This window comes from Melospiza georgiana, chromosome 14 (assembly GCF_028018845.1).
Source record: "Melospiza georgiana isolate bMelGeo1 chromosome 14, bMelGeo1.pri, whole genome shotgun sequence".
Taxonomy (NCBI): Eukaryota; Metazoa; Chordata; class Aves; order Passeriformes; family Passerellidae; genus Melospiza; species Melospiza georgiana.
The window spans coordinates 14520280-14540675 of record NC_080443.1 but is presented as its reverse complement, the minus strand read 5'-3'; the positions used below and the strand labels follow the sequence as shown (position 1 = coordinate 14540675).

Sequence of the window (20396 nt, the reverse complement as noted above, 5' to 3'; positions counted from 1 at the left end):
TACAAAACTGTCCTATAACCTTCCTGCTGATTAATTCATGATTGTACTGACTCCTCAGTTTTGGGGTTTCTTCTAGCTTAAGGGAAGTTCGGGTCTTTCAACCACGCCAAATCCTTCCTCAGCACGGAGGATGGACATCCTCTGGGACCTTATTCTCCTGAGGAGCTCCTTCCCACCGAGCTGAGGCACAGACTCCTGCTTTGGAAGTTTTGGCTGAGGTGAGGGGGTCAGTTTTGACTTAGGTGAAAGGGGTCACTTTTGGATGAGGTGAGGGGGTCAGCTTTGGCTGAGGTGAAAGGGGTCAGTTTTGGATGAGGTGAGGGGGTCAGTTTTGGCTGAGGTGAAGGGGTCACTTTTGGATGAGGTGAGGGGGTCAGCTTTGGCTGAGGTGAAAGGGGTCAGTTTTGGATGAGGTGAGGGGGTCAGTTTTGGCTGAGGTGAAGGGTCAGTTCCGGTTGAGCAGCGGCGTGCAGAGCTGGGACTGCCGGCCGCTGTGCGGACCCCGGGGCAGCACCAACACAGGAGCTGCCCAGCGCTCCCCTCACGCCGCCCCGCGCGCTGCCCTGAGGGGAGGGAGGGGCGCTGCCTCCGGCCCCCCCCCCTCCGCCCGCCCCTCGGCGGCACGTGATGCGGTGACGCACGCACGCACAGGCGCGCGCCGGGTGACGCCGCGGGCCCCGCGCGTTTGAAGTTGGCGCGCGACTCGCGCCCTCGCTCCCCCCCAGCTCTCGCCCCGCCCCGCCCCGCCCGCCCCTCCCAGCCTGCCCCGCGCGGCCGCTTCCCCGCGCGCGCCGGCCCCCCCCGCCCCCCCTTTCCCCCCCGCCCGGGCCGGCGGCCGCGGCAGAGCCGCGCTGGGTGGCGCGTGCGCACTGTGCCCCGCCCGCCGCCATTTTGTGTCCGAAAGCGACTGTGGAGCGATTAAACCGCGGGGCTGGTGCCGGGGCGCTTAAAGCGGCGGCGGCCGCGGCGGGGCGTGCGGGGCGCGGCGGCTCCTCCGCGGGGCCCGCGGGCGGCGCGGGGCGGCGGCGGGGCCCGGCGGCCGGAGGGAGCTCGGCGGGGCGCGGGGCGCAGGTAAGCGGCGGCGGCGGGGGGTTTGCAGTCGCGTTCTCCGGCCTCTAGGTGTCACGATGGGGCTCCGGCGCGGCTGGGGCCCCGCAGCGGCCGCCGCCGGGGCAGCAAGGGGGGCTTTGTCTCCCTCTACCGTCCCCGCGCCGCCGCCGCCGCCACCGCCGCCATTCCCCACAGCGCGGCGCTGGGCTGCGGCACCGCCCGGGCCGCCCGCCCTCCTTCCCTCCCCGGCCGCCGCCACCCGCCGGCCCCGACTCCATTTTCTTTCCTTTGTCTCCTCCACCGCGCCACCGGCGCTGATTAACCGCCCCATTACCGCCCCCTCCCTTCCCTTCCCGTCCCGCACGTCCCTTCCTTCCCCCCCTCCCCCGCCCCGCCGGGCCCGCTCCCCTCCCGCCCCGCCACCGCTCCCCCCCTTTCTCGCACCTCCGCGGGGCTCGCCCGGCGCCCTCCGCCCGCCGCCCGTGTCCTGCCGCGCTGTCCGGCCGGGCGCTGCCCGCGGGGACGGCTGCGTGTCCCGCTCCCGCCGGCCGCCGCCTCGCTGCGCTGGCGTGTGCGGCGGAGTGAGAGGCGCTGCGAGGCGCAGAGCGGGACTCGAGCTCCCTCTGCAAGGCAGGCTGAGCAGCGCCATGCAGCAGCACCGGGGCGGGCACGGCTGGGGGGCGCCCGCTCTCGCCGCGGTGACCGGCCGGCAGCCCCCCCGCACCCCCCGCGCCGCTCCCGGAGCGCGGCGGCCCCGCCGTTCTGTGTCCGCCTTTCCCCCCCCCCGTCCCGTCCCCGCCACCCCACTTCGGGCCCGGGGTCCCCACGGGGCTTGGGGTTCCGATGCGGAGCGCCTGGGCTGCCACCGAGCCGCCGAGCAGCTGTGTCACTTGCTGGGACCTGGCCCGGCTGCCCGACTCGTGGGGCGCCTCCCCGGGAGCCTCCCGGGCCTCCGCAGCCGGGCCCTTGCCTGGGGATGGAGCCCGAAATCTCATGGCAAAGGACGGCGTTATTCCCTCCCTTCCATGGGTCTGTGCTGCTTGGGGGGGGAAGCACAAAACCCGATTCTTTTTGTGATGCAGAGGAGGAAACCGCACATGCTCTGTGTCCAAACGCTTTGCTGTTTGTTCTCTATATCAGCTTTAGATTTCTTTAGAATTTATGTTTATATGGTATCGGATTTGGCCTTGTGTTAACCTTGTGAAATGAATTCGGTAGAAGGGTTTTGTCGTGTTGTATGGATCCTTCTCCGTTCAGTGTAATCCTTAGGACTTGCCTGTTGGTGAAAATTAGCTCGCTTTCCTGTTTGTGACTTCCTATTTTTTTGCCGAGCATTTCTCCCCTTAAATACAAGCATGGCTGTTCCTCATCTCTGGCCAGTTACTGAATCCTAGTAATAAACTCCAGAGGTGTCGTTAAAACACTGTTTGCCACTTCCAGTGTACGTGTTTTTGTTTCTGTGCAGGAAGTGTGTAAATATCGTCTCAAATTCTCCAGTTTATTAAATCTTCTGCCGAGCCTGTTGAATTTGTAGGAACCCCTTGAGTATTGGAAATAATTCCGTGCTGTATTCAAGCTGTTCTTACTTAAACGATCCCCCTAACACTTGCCTTCAGTGTAGAAGACATCAGCAGAACTGAAAAAAAGGAGTAATTGTAGTTTAAGGGCAAAGCAATGCTTGCTGCCTTTTTTTTTTTCCTAGGTTGATGGATTTTTACTTCCATTTTGTTTTTCTTCTGGATGTGTAGGGCCAGCTCAGTTTTAAGGTCATCCGCTGTGCATGGATGGTTATTAGGACGCACAGAAAGGCTCAAGAAACTTTGTGGGATATTTTTGAGGAGTAATATCTGAGCAAAAGATGCAAAACTCAAGTTCCTGTAGCCTCCAGTGGCCCTGCAACTGAAATGATACAGCAAGGCTCGTCCATTTCAGACAGAGCTTGGAGAACTGTCACTAGAGCGTTAAGTTTGCTGGTGACTCGTGCCTGCAGAGTTTCTGAGGGAAGGAGCTATTTCAAGAGCTGTTTTCATGTGAGCAGGCTGGATCTTGACTGTGATCCGTAGCTAATTTGTGTGCATCCTCATCAGCTCTTGGGGCTGCAGGTTCACACCCGCCTGCTGCGCTCCCAGGGCTGTGTCTGAAATGCCAGAAGCTGACCCGTGTTATTCTTGACTTTGTTCAGCATTTACCTGAAAAATCTAATTGTATGGGATTACTAACTTGCTAAGGAATTTCTGTGCACAGCCTACTCCAGAATTTAATTTCTTCTCCTCCCCTTAGGACTTCATGTCTGAGAACTCCTGCTTTTCCAGATTTTTGGAAGTTGGATGTTGAATATTATTAGGCCTGTCTGTTCTTGGAGCAAAGCCAGCCTATTTCTTGCACTTATCCCTCATACTTAAACAGGTTCCACTGACCTCTGGATAGCTCTCCCTGCTCTGTCTGAGCAGGTTTTTGTACATGAGCTCTTTCAGTTATGTTATTGATTATATTTGCATAAAAACTCCCTAATTCCCCATCCTGCCAACTTTAGCTTCTCTTACCTCTTTTATCAGAGAGGGAATGCTCGATGGAGTAATAAGCTTTAGGATCCCAAATGTGCTTGTAGGTGCCCTAGAAATGTGTGTAATAAAGAGCAGCCACTGCTTTACCTGCACACGAGGACACACATTGACAAAAGCTGAGAACAACCAAAGCTATGACTGCTTGTTTTGTGTGTGATAACTTACTGAACTGTACTGATTTATTTGCTTAACTGTAAACCCCTGTTCATCCATTTGGCTTTAGTTCAGATGCCCAGTTCACTCCTTGTTATACTAAACCTTGAAATGTCAATACAGTATCAAGCTCTGCTACTCTGTAACCTACATGGTCTTAGAGACACACACACAGATCCAGGAAATTCCCTTTTGTTGTTTATATTTAGTGTTGGTAACAATGGCTCAGATCATACGTGGCACTTGTTCTTTCAGGTTTTTTACTGACTGAAACTTAAAATCTGTCCTGATTATAGCTAAAAATACTGCTTTTTATTGTGCTGAAGGATATTTGAATTTCATTTGCAACACCCTGTTCTGCTTCTCCCAGATCTCTCCAATAATTCATCAGTCTTTAGGAATTGAGGTATGCTTATTGCAGATATATTTAATATGAAAACTAAAGAGTTGCTGCTCAGCTGAGTGATCTGTTTTTCTCTTATTAACAAAATAACCTCAAAAAGAAGAGCAGAATAAACAGAAGGTGAGTAGGGAGTTTTATATTTCAGATCATGTTAACATTTAAGTAACTGTACACAGAACAACTCAGTTTGGGTATCTAATGTAAATTAAAGCTAAAGTGAAGTTTTCCTCAGTATGATAAAAAATTTGGAAGCTATAAAATCTTAATTTCCTTCCAATGTGGTTCTTAACAGGTGAAAAGAGAAGTAGTGCAGAGCCAGCTCTCCAGAATGGCGCAGTTAACGTGCAGTGGCTTAGGGGACATCTCTGATAGAATGGACTCCCGAAGCATTATTCTCTAACTATCCCTGCAGGTGAAGTTTTGAGTCACAGATAGAGCTGCATTTTTTCTCTAAAGGTTTGTGTTTAGAGATCCCCCCTCAGTTCAAGCACTCCCACAGTTTACTGTCAGCTACCTGAGGATTTCAGTGTGCTGTGTGGGTCTCATATTAAGAGGTGTGGCCAGGAATGTTTGAAATTATTTTTAAAAAACAAGGGCAGTGATCAGTTAATATTCTGACCAGTGACACCAGCAAGGGCTTGTGTAATGGTAGCAGTGCAGCAAGCTGAACTACAGGGTATTTTTTTCTTCTGTAGTGCAAGTATCTTGCCCAGATACATATTATATCAGTCAGCAGCAGCATCTTATTTGTTCTGATATAGCTGCAAACTCATGAAATGTCTAAAGCTTCACAAGTTTCACTGGAAAGCTTTGCTCTAATGTAAAGACAAGGTTAAGTTCATCTTATACTGAAAATCTTGTTTTGCATATTTTTTTCCCATACTGTAAAAAAATTCTGTTGACATGGTTGAATTTGTCAAATTCTGGCAAAACAGAAGGCAAATCCCAGATTGTTTGGCATGTGAATTGCACCCCTGTCTGTATTAATGCATCATCATTAGAAGCCTGTATATGTCTCAAACATCCACAGGTATATTATATTAAAAAAACAAACACAAGGCAACACTTAACACAAAAACCCTTTAAAACTGCTCCCCACCAGAGTACATTGGGAGGTGAGAGAGACATTTACCTTGGCATATAGGTATATTTTTTACCACTGGAATATTTTTAACTGCAGTATTGGAAGGGATATTTTATAGTCAATGCACTTTGGAACAGTAGTGAAATTCCAGGAGGTCAGGGAAGTGCTGATGTGTCAGTTCTGAAAGGAGGTGGAGTGGATGAACATGGCTGTGCAGGGAGGGTGGCAGGTGCCCAGAGCACCTTGGGTGTTTGACTAGCTCTGCATGGTGTTAACACACATGTAGTTCATGTTATTACCAGCTCTCTCATTTATTCTTAGTTCATAATTTAGTTAAAGTAAAGTGTTAATCCCAGTAACAAAGGCTTTAAGAAAACAAGAGCTTGTTAAATATATTTCTTGACTTTTTTAAAGGACTTGATCATGATGACCTTACTATATATTAATATTAGCACTGAGTATCAGTAAATGCCATTTAGTTCAGGATTAATCTGGGGGTGTACAAGAGTGAATAGTTTCCATGGATATTCAGCAAAAACTAGTAATTGCTTGTCACAATTTATTTTCATTAATGATTTTGTTGGTGAAAAATGTATTTAAAAACTGTTCATTATAAACTTCTGGTTCATGGAAAATCACTGGGCACTGAGGCAGCCATTGTGATTGTCAGGTGGAGTAAATCCAGTCCAGTGTGTGTACTAAGGCTGCTGCATGTAAAGCTGTGCACCTGGGAACCAGGTATTCCAGCTGAATTGAAATCAAGGCACATGGTATCCTAGAAAGCAGTGATTGAAGTGTGTTTTGGAGTCATAGTGAATAAACAGCATAAACACAAGTTTCCAGGGTGATGTTGTGACAAAGAACCTAATGTGGTTCTTAAATGCATTAGTGGAATAAGCATGGGTGTGTTCTTGCCCATCTTGTGGGATGGGATGAAGTCATTCCCAAAATCCTACGTATGGTTTTGGCCTCAGCACTCAAAACCCTCAAAAAAATTACTGTGTGAAATTCATCTCAAATTTGATGGAAACCTAAGCTGTATTGCCATGCAGTAAAATGCTAAACATGAGCAGCTTCTCATCAAAATGAGATGACTTAATGAGAGTCCTCAGATATGTCCCTTACAAAATAATACTGGATGTTAGTGATTAGTGATCTTGTTCTAATCTTGCTGACAAGCACAATATGAATTTGTAACCCAATAAGTTCAAGTTAAAAGGCTTAAGTTCCTCACAGGGTGAGTGGTTAACTAATGGATTGATATCAAGAACAGTCATATATTTCTTTATTTCTTAATGTCTTTGAATCCAGATTGTGGGAAAAAAAAAACCCCTGAAAATTGCTTCAGCAAGGTGCTGACCTTTTCTTCTTTAATGTATATTTAGAGAACTGTCATTCATAAGAGGTCAGACTTGGTGATAAACCAGGGTGCTAAAGAAAAGAGTTGGATAGCACCTCCTCTTCTCTTTCTCTGGATCCACCTTTCCTCTTTTTGAGCAGAGAGAGGTTTAGGACTTTTCAATCAAGAATATGATCAAACCAGTAAAAGTTCTGAATGGGGGAAAATAAGCAGATATTGATATATATTGGAGATGTGTCAAATAGTGTCCTGAATACTCAGTCCAGACTTGTGGCTAATACATCCTGATCTGAGGCTGTGGCACTGGGGAGCTGTTGGAAAGATAAATGTTACTTCTCTGCTGCCAGGACAAGCTGCTGGCTCATGTCCAGCTCACTGCCTACCAAGCAGCCCAAGGACCTTGGCACAAGCACTGCTGCCCAGACAGTCTTTGTATCAGCAAAGGGGTTCTTCCTTCCTGCTTCTAAGCATGGAAAATGCACAGAGGGTGAGGCAAGGTGATTTTATTGAATCCACTAAAGAAAGCATAGCTCCATAAGGTTTTGTGTTACATAAAATTATTTATTGACTCATTTTATATATTGCATTTGTTGTTTGTTGTGTGGAATTATATTATCTGCAGTGATCCTAGTTTTCAACTGGATGCTGAGTAAAATACTGACTTAATCAGGAATTAAACTAGGAAGCATAAAGCTCTGGAAGAAGGAGTAAACAACTCAATAATTTTAAGCTATGTTAATGCCTCATGTGTGGAGATTTGACACAAGTGTTTGACACTTTCTGAGCTCTCAGGGATGTTACAGTGAACAGCTTGATGGTGGCATAAGCATCTCTAGGTGGAGATTGCTGGAAGCTAAGGCTTTTTTTCCCATCTTACATTAAAAAGGTGAAAAGGGGATATGTAATCTTGAGAACTCAGAGCTACAGAGCAAACTTGCATGTAATCCATGTGCTCCTCTGTGTGGTAATTTCAACAGAAGCACATGATGCTTGAGTTTGGCAGTTCTGGTTTTTCCTGGCTGTTCATTAGAAGGTGAATGGGGTCACTCTGCTGCTGCCCCCTGAGTTCTTCACAGAACTCAGTCTGTGCCCAGTCTGGCTGCTGTGCTTCACACAGGGCCAACTTCTTGGGTAAATGCAGGGAGTTTTGTGGTGAGCCTAAAGCTTGTAGGAGTAAAAAATGAGGTAAATCCACCACAATTGATGGGAAACCTGTTTTGGTAAGAGACTGTGGAGACACTGTAGGTTCAGAAGGGGATCCACAAGTCCAGAGGCAATGATGCCTAATCCCCTGACTGGATGTTGGGATAAGGGTGGTAAACCACAGACATGACTGATTGCTCTCCCTGCACAGTTTCCTGCTGGAGTTTTTGGAGACAGACTGCTGCACTAAATGGACAGTGATCTGTCCTTGTAGGGCTTTTTTTTTTAATATACTCATGTTGGATAAAGGAAATGTTTTCATTTTTTCCCAACCTATTGATAAAAGCTATACAAGGAAATTTACAATTCTTGCTATTTTGGGAATAAACACCAAAGCATTTAGAGAGGTGAAAGTCAAGGCTTCTCTGGAAAATTAGGTTGGCTTGCATCAGGATTGTTGTGACCCCATCTCCTGCCACATGTGTGCTGGCAGTTGCATCCCCAGTGATGAACTGGTCAGCAGAATTTCCTTCATGAGAGCAATAGCATGTAAGTGGATGTGGAAAAAATGTTGCCTCAAGTTTGATTTGAGTCTTCATGGAACAATGCCCCAAATATTTTGGGGTAAGTAGAGGCTTTCTGTGAGGGAAGCCAAGAGTACAAGTAGTAATAGCAGCATTTGGCTATTTGTAAACATTTTTTACTCTTTTGAAATGGAACTGTAAACTTCCCTGTATGTTTAAAATTGTTGTCGAGGCAATTGAATTCTCCCATTGTTTAATGTTGAAAGAAACATGGTTTCTCTGGACTGGCTCCTGGAAGAGCCTTTCACTACAGTAGAACCAGTAGTGATTTTTTTTTTGGCCAATTGCTTCAGCTTCTTGTATAGTTTTTCTGTCTCCTTGTGTTTGATTTGCAAAGCTCTTCCCTTGAAACCACTTCTAACGTCCAGAGATTTAAAATGAAAGCAGGAAATGCTACTGAATTAAAAATACCCCCTGGTTTTGATTGTATAATTCCATGACATAAGTTAACAGTATAACATTTTAACCAGTAGCTTTCTCCTGTGTCCTAAACTGTTTGCAGTGGAAGTGCAGTTTGAACTTCAGTTTTACTTTCTCAGTATATACTGCAAGAAAACCCCTTAAAGGCACTTCAGGAGTTTCCAGATTACAGGTTGGAAAAAAATGACATTTTTGAAGGCTAGTAGTTTCAGTCAAAGCTTATCAGATTATTAAAACCTTTCTTCTTTTCTTTTCTTTTTGGAGGATGGAAGAAGTTAGTGTTATCCAGCATTCCTGCTGAGTATATAACTTACTGCCACTTCTGATCTTTGAAGAGAGATTTTTCGCTTCCTGTGGCAATACTGAATACTCAAAAGGTACTCATTGATTACTTGATCCCTGCCTACCTCCATGTTTATTAATACTCTTCTCTCCTTCCTGCCAAAGAGTGACTGCTGTTGACTCCTGCCTGCTCTGAGCTACCTGGAGCATTACATGGTCCCAGACTACTTTATGCTTTGCTCCTGTAGTGTGTGTCCTGTTAAAGCAGCTGCATCCTCTCCTTGTCCTACCAACATTTTGACCTACATGAAGAAGAATTTGTGAGCCTCCATGACAGTATGGTGGAGCCAGCTATGAAATATTTTGATGTCTCACTTGCCTGATGTGACATCTGTAATGGTTTTGGACACATCTGCTTTGAGTGGCTTGTGCAGACAAATCCTTAGGGATGATTTCTCCATCTCTCAAAGGAGAGAGATGGCATTGAATGTTTGTCCTGCTGTGTTCCAGTCTGGCTCTTCCTGGTTAGAAGTGCTGGTTCCAGTGCAGTTGTTGGTCACTGTGATGTGCTGCCTCTGCAAACAGGCTGTCCTGAGGCAGCCAAGGGAGAGTTTTCATCTGCCTTTTGGCACCTTTCCTGTTGCCTATCTGACAAGATACAATTTCTTGTTAACACCGTGGGGAAAAGAGGATACAGTAGCCCTCAATACTTCAAAGACAGATTTTTCCTTTTTTATTAGTTTAGATTTATTCACTGTGGACCTGGGTTTTCTCCTGCAAATTATAAAAAAGTAGTAAAGTCTCTTGTCAATACTGCTTCATCCTTTTCTTACTGAAGTCCCTATAGGACTCTTGTCTGCTGTGGATCTTTGTACTTCATAGCACATGTGATTCTCTGTCTCCTAAACAATAAACCACAGTATTTGTGCTTTTCTAATGCTGTTCTCTTCAATACTGGGTGGATTTGGATATCTACCACTCTGAGAGTGCTGGTCCCCAGTAGATTGCTGAGAGTTACAGTACATCTGTTCATTTGCTGAAGAACTGATCAGTATATGAGAGCTTGCAGAAGTGTTCCAGGGCCTCTACATCTTGTGTGGAAATGAGTGCTGAACCAGTAAATGTCAGTCCTAGGAGCATCATAGTTATAACTGCATAGATGGAAAAATGTCTCAATGTTTTGTGTTTGAAGTTTAAGTATAGCCTTTATTTTATGTAGTGCCAGAGAATGGTAAAATAATTTTGGTTGGCAAGGACTTCTTGTGGTACCCTGATTCAATCCCTGACTCAGTGCAGGGCCAGCACTGATGCTAGATGAGATCAATTAGGGTTGTATTTAGGAAATATTTTAGTTTCCACAGCATCTCTGAGCAACCTACTCCAGTGTTTGACCACTCATTGTTGCAGCTGGTCTGTTGCACTTGTCCTTTGACTCTCTGCTTCCCTTTGGAGGCAGCAGTAGGATCTCCCCATGGTCTTTTCACAGCTAACTCTGTCATTCTTCTGTGTAGATCTTGTATTCCAGCCACCTCATTGTTCTGGTAGCCTGCTGGTGTGTTCTTTCCACGTGTTCTAAGCTCAGCAGTGGACATGTGAAGCACTTCAGCTTTTCAGTTTATGCCTGTTTTCCTTCAAGCTCTTCAAACATTACCCAAATGTCAAAGGTCTGATGGAATGTAAATTCATGCAAGGTATTTTATGCCAGAAAGATACACCAGGTATTTAACAGAAGTTCAGTGTCATCTCTGCAGTAAAGGAGAGCAGAAGTGACTTACTCTCCCTTTGGGATGTTCCCTTGGAGTGGATCAGAACAAGAGGGCCTTGCATTTTTGGAGCTCCCTGGATTTTACTTTAGTAGGTTGATACTTCTTGAGTGGTGTCCAAGCAGCTTCAAAACATCTCTTTAAAAACTCCTGTAACTTATTTCCTTAATGAGAAATCTTGTAAACAGAGAGGGGCAATGGCTGTGCCTTGCATTAACTCACCACCAGTGCTAATCTGCAGAGATCCCTGTGAAATGTTCTCTATTTGTGTTGTCTTCAGTGTAGAAAAGAGCTGCAATTACTGGTTTGTTTTCTCTTTCCCCTCATAAGAGTTTGGATACAATCTTGATTTAAAACAGCTTTCTTTACAGTTAAATCATTTTCCAAGCAGAAGATTAGTTTTGAAAAATGGAAGAAACCTGATTTTTCTTGATTCAAAATTTCAGGAAACCCAAAGTGGATAAACAGATGCTTCCATTCAATTCAGTGTGTTCTGTTGTCCTCTTGTGTGTGTGACAAAACTTCTAAGGTGATAATATTCCAGGTGGGAGGTGTTAATTTTGTATCAAATGTCTTTTGAAGGGAGATCTCCTTCTCTCCTGAGGCTTTTCTGCATTACTTGAAAAGTTTGTAAAGTTCAGGAAATCTTTTCCAGTGTTGCACAGCACAGAACCTGGCAAGGATGCAGCTTGCATCATCAGGAGTCTCAATATGCCCTTAGCAGTGGAGCACACCCCATGTATCCTCTGAGCATCCTCTTTCCTGGTCAGGGCCTGTATGTAGCATTTGTGATTTTTGCAGAGTGAGTGTTAAAAAGAGATAATTTCCAAATTTTTTTTAAAGGTCACTATCACTGAGCATCCACAGCTCCAACAAACCTCTTATCAGTAATGCTCTTTGAAGCTGGTTAACAATTAAAAATAGACTTGCCAAGTAATAAATGCAGGACCCAGACTTGAGTGCCTTGTACTAAATAAATGACAGAAGAACCTGGAGGGGAAGCACTTAAATTCAAAGGGTGTGAAATCCAACTAGTGTGAAATCCAACACTGCTTGGCCTTCATTGCTGAGTGCAGCAAGAATACATGCCTCTCTTGAGAATCACTCCTCTGGACTTCCTTGCCATTCCCAGGGTTTTTAGCATGTGTGCACACTGCCACTGACAATGATTACAGAAAGGAGTAATGTGCTGTCTTGTAAATTCTGTATTTCTGTAAATGTGGGTATTTTAAGCCCTTAATTGATAAGGGTAATGAAGCTTGCTTCAGTGAGCAGAGAGCCTTGTCTTCCTCAGGGTGGCAAGGTTAGGACTGTGTTAGAGCTGATTTTGTTATTTGATATAAGCAGTAGATCTACAGCTGCACTGACAGTGTAAGGAGTGATATTTGCTCTCATTTACACCTCTCAGCAGTAAAAACTCCTTGTGTGTGATGTGCTGTTCCACAGCACAGGACAGAGAGGCCATCTGAAGTAGGCAGAGCTGGCTCTAAAATGTCACATTGCTCTTGTAATCTGATGTGAGGCATCCAGAGCTTTAGGTTGTCAGAACTGTGAATGCTAAAGAGTTTGAGAACAAGTAGGTAGAGGAGCTTGTGAAATGAATTCAGTCATCCTAGTGAAAGTATTAAAGCTGATTAAAATACTCCTTTGGTTTTGCTTATGGCTCTTTTGGTAAGTGAAGGGGTCCTCAAGCAGTTATCAGTTCTGTTAGGGGCGTGGGACTACACCTGTGTTAAACAAGCATTAAATATTGAACACTGCTTTTATTTCCCCCCCCTCCCTCTCCCCTCCCCAACCCCCCTTACCTTTCTCTTTTATGTAGTTTCACTAGTTCATCTGTTCTGTTCCAGAGTGAGTTGTGACCTCAGGAGCTGCATGAAGAATAGCCAGCATGAAGAGAACAAATCAGTCCAGGCAGAAGTGCAGAAGCGCCAAGAACATAAATGTAAATTGAGGGGGTTTAAAGTGTGGTATGTGTTCCATGCTGAGGCAGTAGTTTCCTGAACATAAAGCTTAACATTGTGCTAGTAGAAACCCTTTTGCCCTGCTTCTCTTTTGGCTGCCCTTAGTGTTGGGGCACACCAGAGACCTAGTCTGGATTGAAATCTTGGCTGGGTGAGTTCTGGCCTGGATTGGTTTCCTGACAGTAGCTGCAGTTCTCAGGGTGCTTGAGCTAACGTGAGGAATTGTTGGGCTGATGGAGGCAATGAGTGGGCAGTTTAAAGGCAGATATGGTTTCTTTGCACAGTGGGTATGTTTGGAAATGAGACCTTACTGCTTCCTGGGAGAAAGGGGTTTTTTTCTTCCAAGGTTGAGTGCCTTTGTGGGATTTTGGGGGTTTTTTGCTTCATCTGCTTTGAAGGTTGATTGTAGCACTTTTAGGGCTTGGTGTATGAGCATATTTGGAATACAAGTCCAAATGAATTAGGGGTGTGTGTAAAACAATGAAGCTTCTTAAAATTTCAGCATGAGGGTCACTTTAAAGGAGTCACCTGGGTTTGATTCTGTTTATGTCTGCTCCAGCACTTACTAATTCAGACTAACTTTTCTGTGACTCAAAAGCAAGGATGTCTTAATTTAGGCTCTGGGAGTTTTTGTCCACCACCCTTCTGCCATAGGTGCTTTCAAAACTCTCCTGGAATTTCCTGTTCCTGCTGCAACAACAGTAAACTGCACCTCTGTGTTTGGTACAGCCTGACATTAGGTTAACTAGCACTGACTTTAGTTCTCCTTATGTGCATCAGGGTGTGATTTGTGAGGTGACTAATAGTGCATGGGCAGCTGTTGTTCATGGGGTAGGACCCAAGTTACCATCCCAGGGATAAGCACTTCCTGCTCCTCCCATGTGAAGTCTGAATTCCCTTGTCCTGGTAGAGTATCACTACTTAGTGAGTACATATGCAGAGATAAAAGAAATAGCTGTTCCCCAAAAGTTTATTCTTGGATACCTGTTCATCTAGGTGAAGCCTTGGAGGAAAACAAAATCCGGATACTTATTATGAAGTCTCTAGAATGCCATGAAACTTGTTACACAGGTCTTTTTTCAGGTGTGGGAGTGGCTGGTGTTGCCATTTTGGAATCATGCAACCCTACATCAGATGGCCAAAGAATCCTGTTCTGCTCAGACTTATTTTGAAGAAATATCTTCTGCTGTTAGCAGTTTGCCAGTAAATTAAATGAAAGCCTAAATTAATGTGTGATGGGAGAAATGACCACAAATACTTGATGATAAAACTAGGAATCTTTTCCAATATCTGCCTACAGTATAAGGCTTCACTTTTTGTGCCAATGGATTTTACAGGCTGTTTAATCTGAAATAATTTTTGATTTTCAATTTAATACCTTCAGGTATTCTAATGGTCTTTCATGAGCTCCTTCATCACTTTTGCATTATGAAGACTTGGAAAAAGGGAGGGACTGATTAGTTTTATGATCTAACATCAGCTAAAAAGAAATTCCTTTGTGATTGCTTCTTTTGAAGTGTAAGTCTTCCTGTATTCTACACCTGATTGGATTGTGTGTTTGTCCTTCTGAAATGGGCTGTCAGGTTAGCAAAACATGATGACTTCCTTACTAAATTAAAAAGGGAAACTTTAAAAAAATTATTGATAAGAGTATATTTCACTTGCATTTCCCAGCTTTCAATAGAGAATTCTCTGAATGAATAAAGACCTTGTGTCATCTAGTGAGATGCACTAGCAATTATTGAAAGACATAGTGAAAAAATAAAACTGAGATTTGAAAGAATGGTAGATAGAAACTGAAGGAGAAATTAAGAATGGAACAAATTTTAAGAACATTAACTAATTTTGTCCCTATTACCTTCTCACTAGGCCTTTAATTCTCCAAATCCAAAATAAAAGCAAGGAAAAAAACTATTCCAGAAATAAAACTGAAAATGCTTTTATCAATCTGCTTTCTTCATCAAGGCTTTCCTTGTCAGGTCACAGGATATCCCAATGACTTGAATATGTGTGGGATTTGTTGTCAGTAACTGCAATGATTTTTTTATCTTTTGTTACACGATGCAAGTTTCAAGCAGTTGACATTATTGTATCTGCTTTTCTCTCCATTGTAGGCTGCAGCTTATTACAGCAGAATTAGCAGTATTAGTTCTGGAAGAGCCATGATCTGGGGCTTTCTGCCACTGTCAGGTGCAAGGATTAAGAGGGAGCTTGTTCAGCAAACAGCTGAGGAAAGATGTGGAGTTGAGTTTCCTTCTGCCTGGCAGGGGGCCCTGGGTATATACTCTGTTTCCATGTCTTGCCTGAACTCCCTGAGTTTCTGATCCAAAGTGAAAGGTCAGCTTTATTCTGAGTAATTGCAGGAGATCACAGGTGTGTGCTACTTGCTGACTGAAAAATAGGGGCAGTGCTGAATGAAGCTTCTCATTGCTTTGCATCATCTCATGGAACACAATGAAATTGGAAAGAGCTCTGCTGGGATCCCTGGGCAGGAGTAGCAACCAGGAAGATTTCTCCTGTAGCTTATGGGAGGAGCAGAGAGAAAAGAAAAGGGGGAAAGTAAAGAAATGGCACAAGATGCATTTTGATTCTAACAGTGCACCAAGCTGGCTGTGGGTGAGGAATGTCCTGTAGCCAGGGACTGCCTTGGCTGTGCCCTTGGGAGTTTGTAGGGGTTAAAGGTAAAGATCACCTCTGATAACATCTGGGCCAAATTAGTTCTCAGTCGAGTTCATTATGGTGAATTATTCTGTCAGTGTGAAGAAAAAGGCTGAGAGCAGCTCTTTGGACAGAGAGTGCTGTGTTTATCTGTCTTACAGAGACCATGAAACTATTACACAGGTTAAAAATCTGGTCTCCTGTCTTGTTAGTAAGGAAAAAGTGAATTCCTCTAGTTGTCAGTTTAGTGTAGGGATCCACTTAAAAGCTGTGAATCACTCCCTAGAACAATGTGCTCTTCTTGTCCTATTTAGACCAACCTCCCAGCACAGACACCTTGGTTAGGTAATCACCACCAGCACTGTCTTCTCTGATCCCCTCACAGGGTCAGCACTCAAAGAAACCATCCTTCTACAACTCTGCATTTTCCAGTTGCAGCTCTCATTCCCACAGCTGGTTTATGTATTTCTTGGGGCATAATCTTGACAGGCCTCTTTTCATGCAGAGGAGCAGCAAAGATGTTTATTAACCTGTGGTGAAGTTTGCTCTTTCACTTCTAGGTTCTTGCTTTTCCTTATGCCCTCTAAGATGCTGAAATATTTCTCAGAATAATTGCTTAATAGTGGGTTAATGAGAATCCCCTTTTTTTCATTTAAAGCTGCAGTAAATGTTGTCCATTTTACTCTTCTTGTTTGCTTTCAGTACCAGTGTTGTAAGTGGCAAGGAGGAAATGAGAAAACAGCTGGAGATGGGTGTAGCAGTCATAACCAGTGAATATGGAAATGATTGCAGTAGCCAAATGAAAGCCTTAAGCTTTTACTGTGAGAAAATGACTTAGTGAAAGAAATTTACCCAATGTTGTAGTTTCTCCTGTTGGTAGTAACTCTTTGGTGTTTTGCATGTGAAAGGCACAGCTGGCCTGTTTGGATGTGTGTCTGTCTGCTTTAGAGTAAGTTATGCTCATGCCATGTTCATCTCTTATCAGGGTGGCTCTGCTGGAGGAAATGGAAAGGCTACCTACCTGTTAAAGTGCCTTATCTTGGGCTGTGCTTAGCTGGGAGACTTTTCAGGGAGAAGATATGGCTGTGTCATGGTGGGAAGGAGAATGGCCAAGCACTCCTGCAGTTAATCTGCATCTGCTCATGCCCTAAAATACTTACATAGACATCTGTGAACTGCAAGCAGGGGAGAAAAAAAGTCTCTTCTCTATAAACCCTGTTGGATATGTTTGGTTTTTTTTCAGTCTTTCTCTTGCTTTAAGTGGCATATACAGTGCATAACTGCAGACTCCTGGTTAAGGTTGTTTATTCCTTTATTCAGCTTTCAAAGGGATTCTTGAAGAATGCAGGAGGAACATAAGTCTCCCATGTTTTTAACATTAGGCTTTATTTCCACTCCCATGCAATTTTTAATAAGTGGCTAATCTACAAGTGTCAAAGCCATGTCAGTTTTTGAGTGGGATCTGTATGTAGATTGACTTAAATTCAAGGCCTGAATGTGCTGCAAGGTGATAAGGTTGTTTGCACTATGTAGCTGCTGATACTTTTCATTATTTTATGACTGTCAAAAATTGACTGACAGCATTTGGCTTCAGTGTGTCTATTGGAGTTTTAAATTTTTTTTCTCAAGTTAAGTGCGTATTACAGCATTAAATGTGTAACATTTAACGTGTGACACTTCTTAATTGCGTTAGTCTCCCAGCAGTTTTTATTGAGACTGTGCCTTTTTTGGTGAAAATACATATTTTGGTGTAATTTGGTGCATGAAACTTGATGCAGTTCAGGGTTCCTTAATTTTAACATGCCTGAGAGGCAGACAAATGCTTCTTTGATAGTAGCTTTATTATAAATAACACCAGTAAAAAATAGGCACTGGCACTAGCTATCCCTGTCTCTGGGTTTGTACTTTCTGCATTGACAATGACAGCAAGTTGTTTTTAGTGCTTCTCCAATTCCCTTCAGAACCTAAAGGGGCTTCCAGAGAGCTGGAGAGGGACTTTGGGCAAGGGCATGGAGTGACAGGACAAGGGGGAATGGCTTCCCACTGACACAGGGCATGGCTAGATTGGATATTGGGAAGAAAGTGAGCATATCTGGGCTGAGGCTCTCCTGTGCTGTAGTCAGCAGGACAGCTGGCACTAAATTACTTTCTCTCAAGCAACCTTTTGGTTCCTTTCATTGGAATGACGTGTCAGTTGCATGAAAGGCACAGCACTTTGTATTTCTGCTTGTTCCAGCTTTTTAAATGGGCTGTCCATGAGCTGTCTGAGCAAGCTTAGGTCTGTTGTTTGGATGTCACAGCTCCTTACCTGGCTAATTGGATTGTGACAGTGCACTGAGCTGTTTGGTGTCACAGTGTCTGTCAGTAGAGCCTGCTGGGTGAGCCCATGTGGAAGGGCTGGCTTGAGCTATTAGTGGGAATTGTGCTTTCAGATCTTTGATTTCTTTTTTGGTCGTTCTCCTTATTGTGGAATATTTTCTCTTTTGCTTTTTTCAGTCTTGATTTACTGCATCTTTTAACTTGCTGCTTTGTTTTCCTTTTTAGATTCAGTCATTGTGGAACCGAGCTGTTGGTGTAAGGTAGCAGTAACTGGTAGGAAGAGAGCTGGAGACAAAAGCCAGAAATAAAAAGTTGAGAGAAACTCTGCAGTTTTTATTCCTACTGTTCTGCTATAATGGTCTTAATTGTAGGAAATGGCACATGTCCTCCAATAAATACAAAACTTACCAGTGAGACCCACTTTATGAAAAAGGAGAATTAGAGTAAAGAAGAAAAAATTAAGTAAAAGAAATAGCAAATTATTCAAGACAGAGTGAGTGAGAAGTGGCATGGACAGCCAGTGCAAAACTTGCTGCAGCAGAAATGGAGTCTTTACAGAGAGCTTATTTAATAGGAAAACACCCATACATTTTCCACTCAAGTTTAGGGTACATCCTGTAGGGTCCCCACCCCGCAGCTGAAGAATTTTGAAATTTGTAAATCCACGCTTCTGAGGAAATCTCAGCTGTTTCCTGAGATTTTTGAGCTATCTAAAACATCAAGTGAGCCGGCTCCTGTATATTTCTCTAATTTTGTATGTTGTTATTGTGACATTCAGTATATTGTGACATTTCCCCTGTGGCAAGAGTTTGGTTTAGAACAAGACATTTTCAGATGCACTAATTTTGATGGAAAGGAGTATAGTGGATACTTAGTAATAGGCAGGAGTGAGTGTGAGTGCTGATCCATGTGCTGAGTGTTGGAGCCAGGGAATCTGGGTCAGGATGCAGCAGCAGGCAGGGACGGTGGGAGTGGCAGTGTCAGGATGCAGCGTGTACTGGGACAGTGGAAAGGGGCAGGCAGGGATAGAGAGGTGACACGGAGGTGGCAGGGTCGGGGTGCAGTGGCAGGCAGGGATGGCGGTGACACAGAGGTGGCAGGGTCGGGGTGCGGTGGCGGGCAGGGATGGCGGTGACACGGATGGCAGTGTTGGGGTGCAGTGGCAGGCAGGGATGGCGGTGACACGGATGGCAGTGTTGGGGTGCAGTGGCAGGCAGGATGGAGGTGACACGGATGGCAGTGTTGGGGTGCAGTGGCAGGCAGGGATGGCGGTGACACGGAGGTGGCAGGCAGGGGTGGAGGCGGCGGCCCCAGCCCGGTGCAGTGCCGCGTGTCGCCGCTCGGGGGCAGCCGTGCCCCTCCGTGTGAGCCCTGATAGGCGCGCGACAGGAAACGGCGTGAGAGGTGACAGAGGGACAGGGGCAGTGGCGGGGTCTGAGGTTCTTTACCGGACGGCTGTAGGAATCCATCCATTGCTTTCTCACAGGTACACCCCCACTGTGAGTGTCTTTAACCTGAGTCTTGCAGCAGGCATTTCCTTGGTGTCCCTGTACACCTGCGTTCCTAGGCTGGCAAACTTCCTGACAATGTGAGCCAGAGTCTCCATGTGTGCCAGTGTCCTGTTCCTTGGTGGGCATAGGATTTTCTGCTTTACAAGTCAGAAGTGGTGCCTTCCTACTCCACTATAGAATTATAGAGGACACTGGCGAATTTTGGCCTGTTGTCTCGCTTTCAGGTGACTTAGCAATGTTGTTACCAACTGATATTGACAGTGAATGTGAAGGTCCTTGTGAGGGCCCCACCTCTGCTCAGAGCTGCCTGTGCTTGTTTCAAGGTTGCAAACCTCTGCTCAGCACCAAAGTTGCATTAGCTTTGTAGATGGACTTTTGCCATTTTTCCCCTCCATCTTACATATTTTATTGTTACTTCCTTGCCCATTGACTACATTTTTATGTGTTATTTAGCTACGTCCTTTTTTTGTTCAGACACTTTTGGTCACCTGGACAGCCTTCTCTTCTCTCTGCAAATACCTAAGATAATTGTAAAACACTTTTGCAGTTGCTGTAGGCCAAAGACCTGCTCTGTTCTGATTGCCTGCTGTCTGGTGTTAAGTACTTACATCATCTGGTGTACTTCAGCTGTTTGTCCATATGGATTTGCTCCGACTTGAAAAGCTGACGGGTGGTGAAGGAGAGGAGAGGCGGGATCCCTGCGGGGAGTGTGCACGAAGCCATATGTCGCTATTCCTGGGGATCTGGTGCCCTCTGGAGACTGTGGCTGCCCACGACATCACCGGTGTCAAGGCACCACGCTAATTTATGTCCCTTGTCTGGGCAGGCTGAAGAACAAGATGAGCTGTATTGTTTTTACAGCAGAAGTGGATGATACTAGAAAAGACAGTAGAGTAACAGCAAGAACTCTCTAAAAAGAATCGCAATTATTTATCTTGTAATTTTTAAAGCTGATGGAGACTTGATAGCTGTGCTTCATGTTTATGTCTTGTGTCAAATCAAAATTGAGTACACAAGATTAAACATAGATATTTGAAAGTAGTATGGGGATTTTAAAGTGTTGAGTTAGCAATGGAGATTAAATATTTATATTAATTCACTTAGCTGGTCTGAGAGGCCAGTCAGTCTAATGGGAAAA

At 44.8% G+C, this 20396-nt stretch overlaps 1 protein-coding gene across 5 annotated transcripts in view; it reads left to right on the top strand.

Annotated features, from left to right (window-relative positions):
* The first annotated feature begins 1038 nt into the window (after positions 1-1038).
* Positions 1039-20396, top strand: part of CTCF (CCCTC-binding factor) — a 34400-nt gene continuing 15042 nt past the window's right edge. For 2 of the 5 annotated variants that reach the window (XM_058034199.1, XM_058034198.1), the window contains exons 1-2: positions 9026-9138; positions 12657-12751. In XM_058034199.1, the coding sequence (XP_057890182.1) occupies positions 12698-12751 (54 nt within the window). In that variant the 5' untranslated portion in view covers positions 9026-9138; positions 12657-12697. Of the gene's footprint in view, positions 1072-9025; positions 9139-12656; positions 12752-20396 lie in introns of those variants that run through there. The other 3 variants (XM_058034201.1, XM_058034202.1, XM_058034200.1) reach the window with 3 other exon arrangements.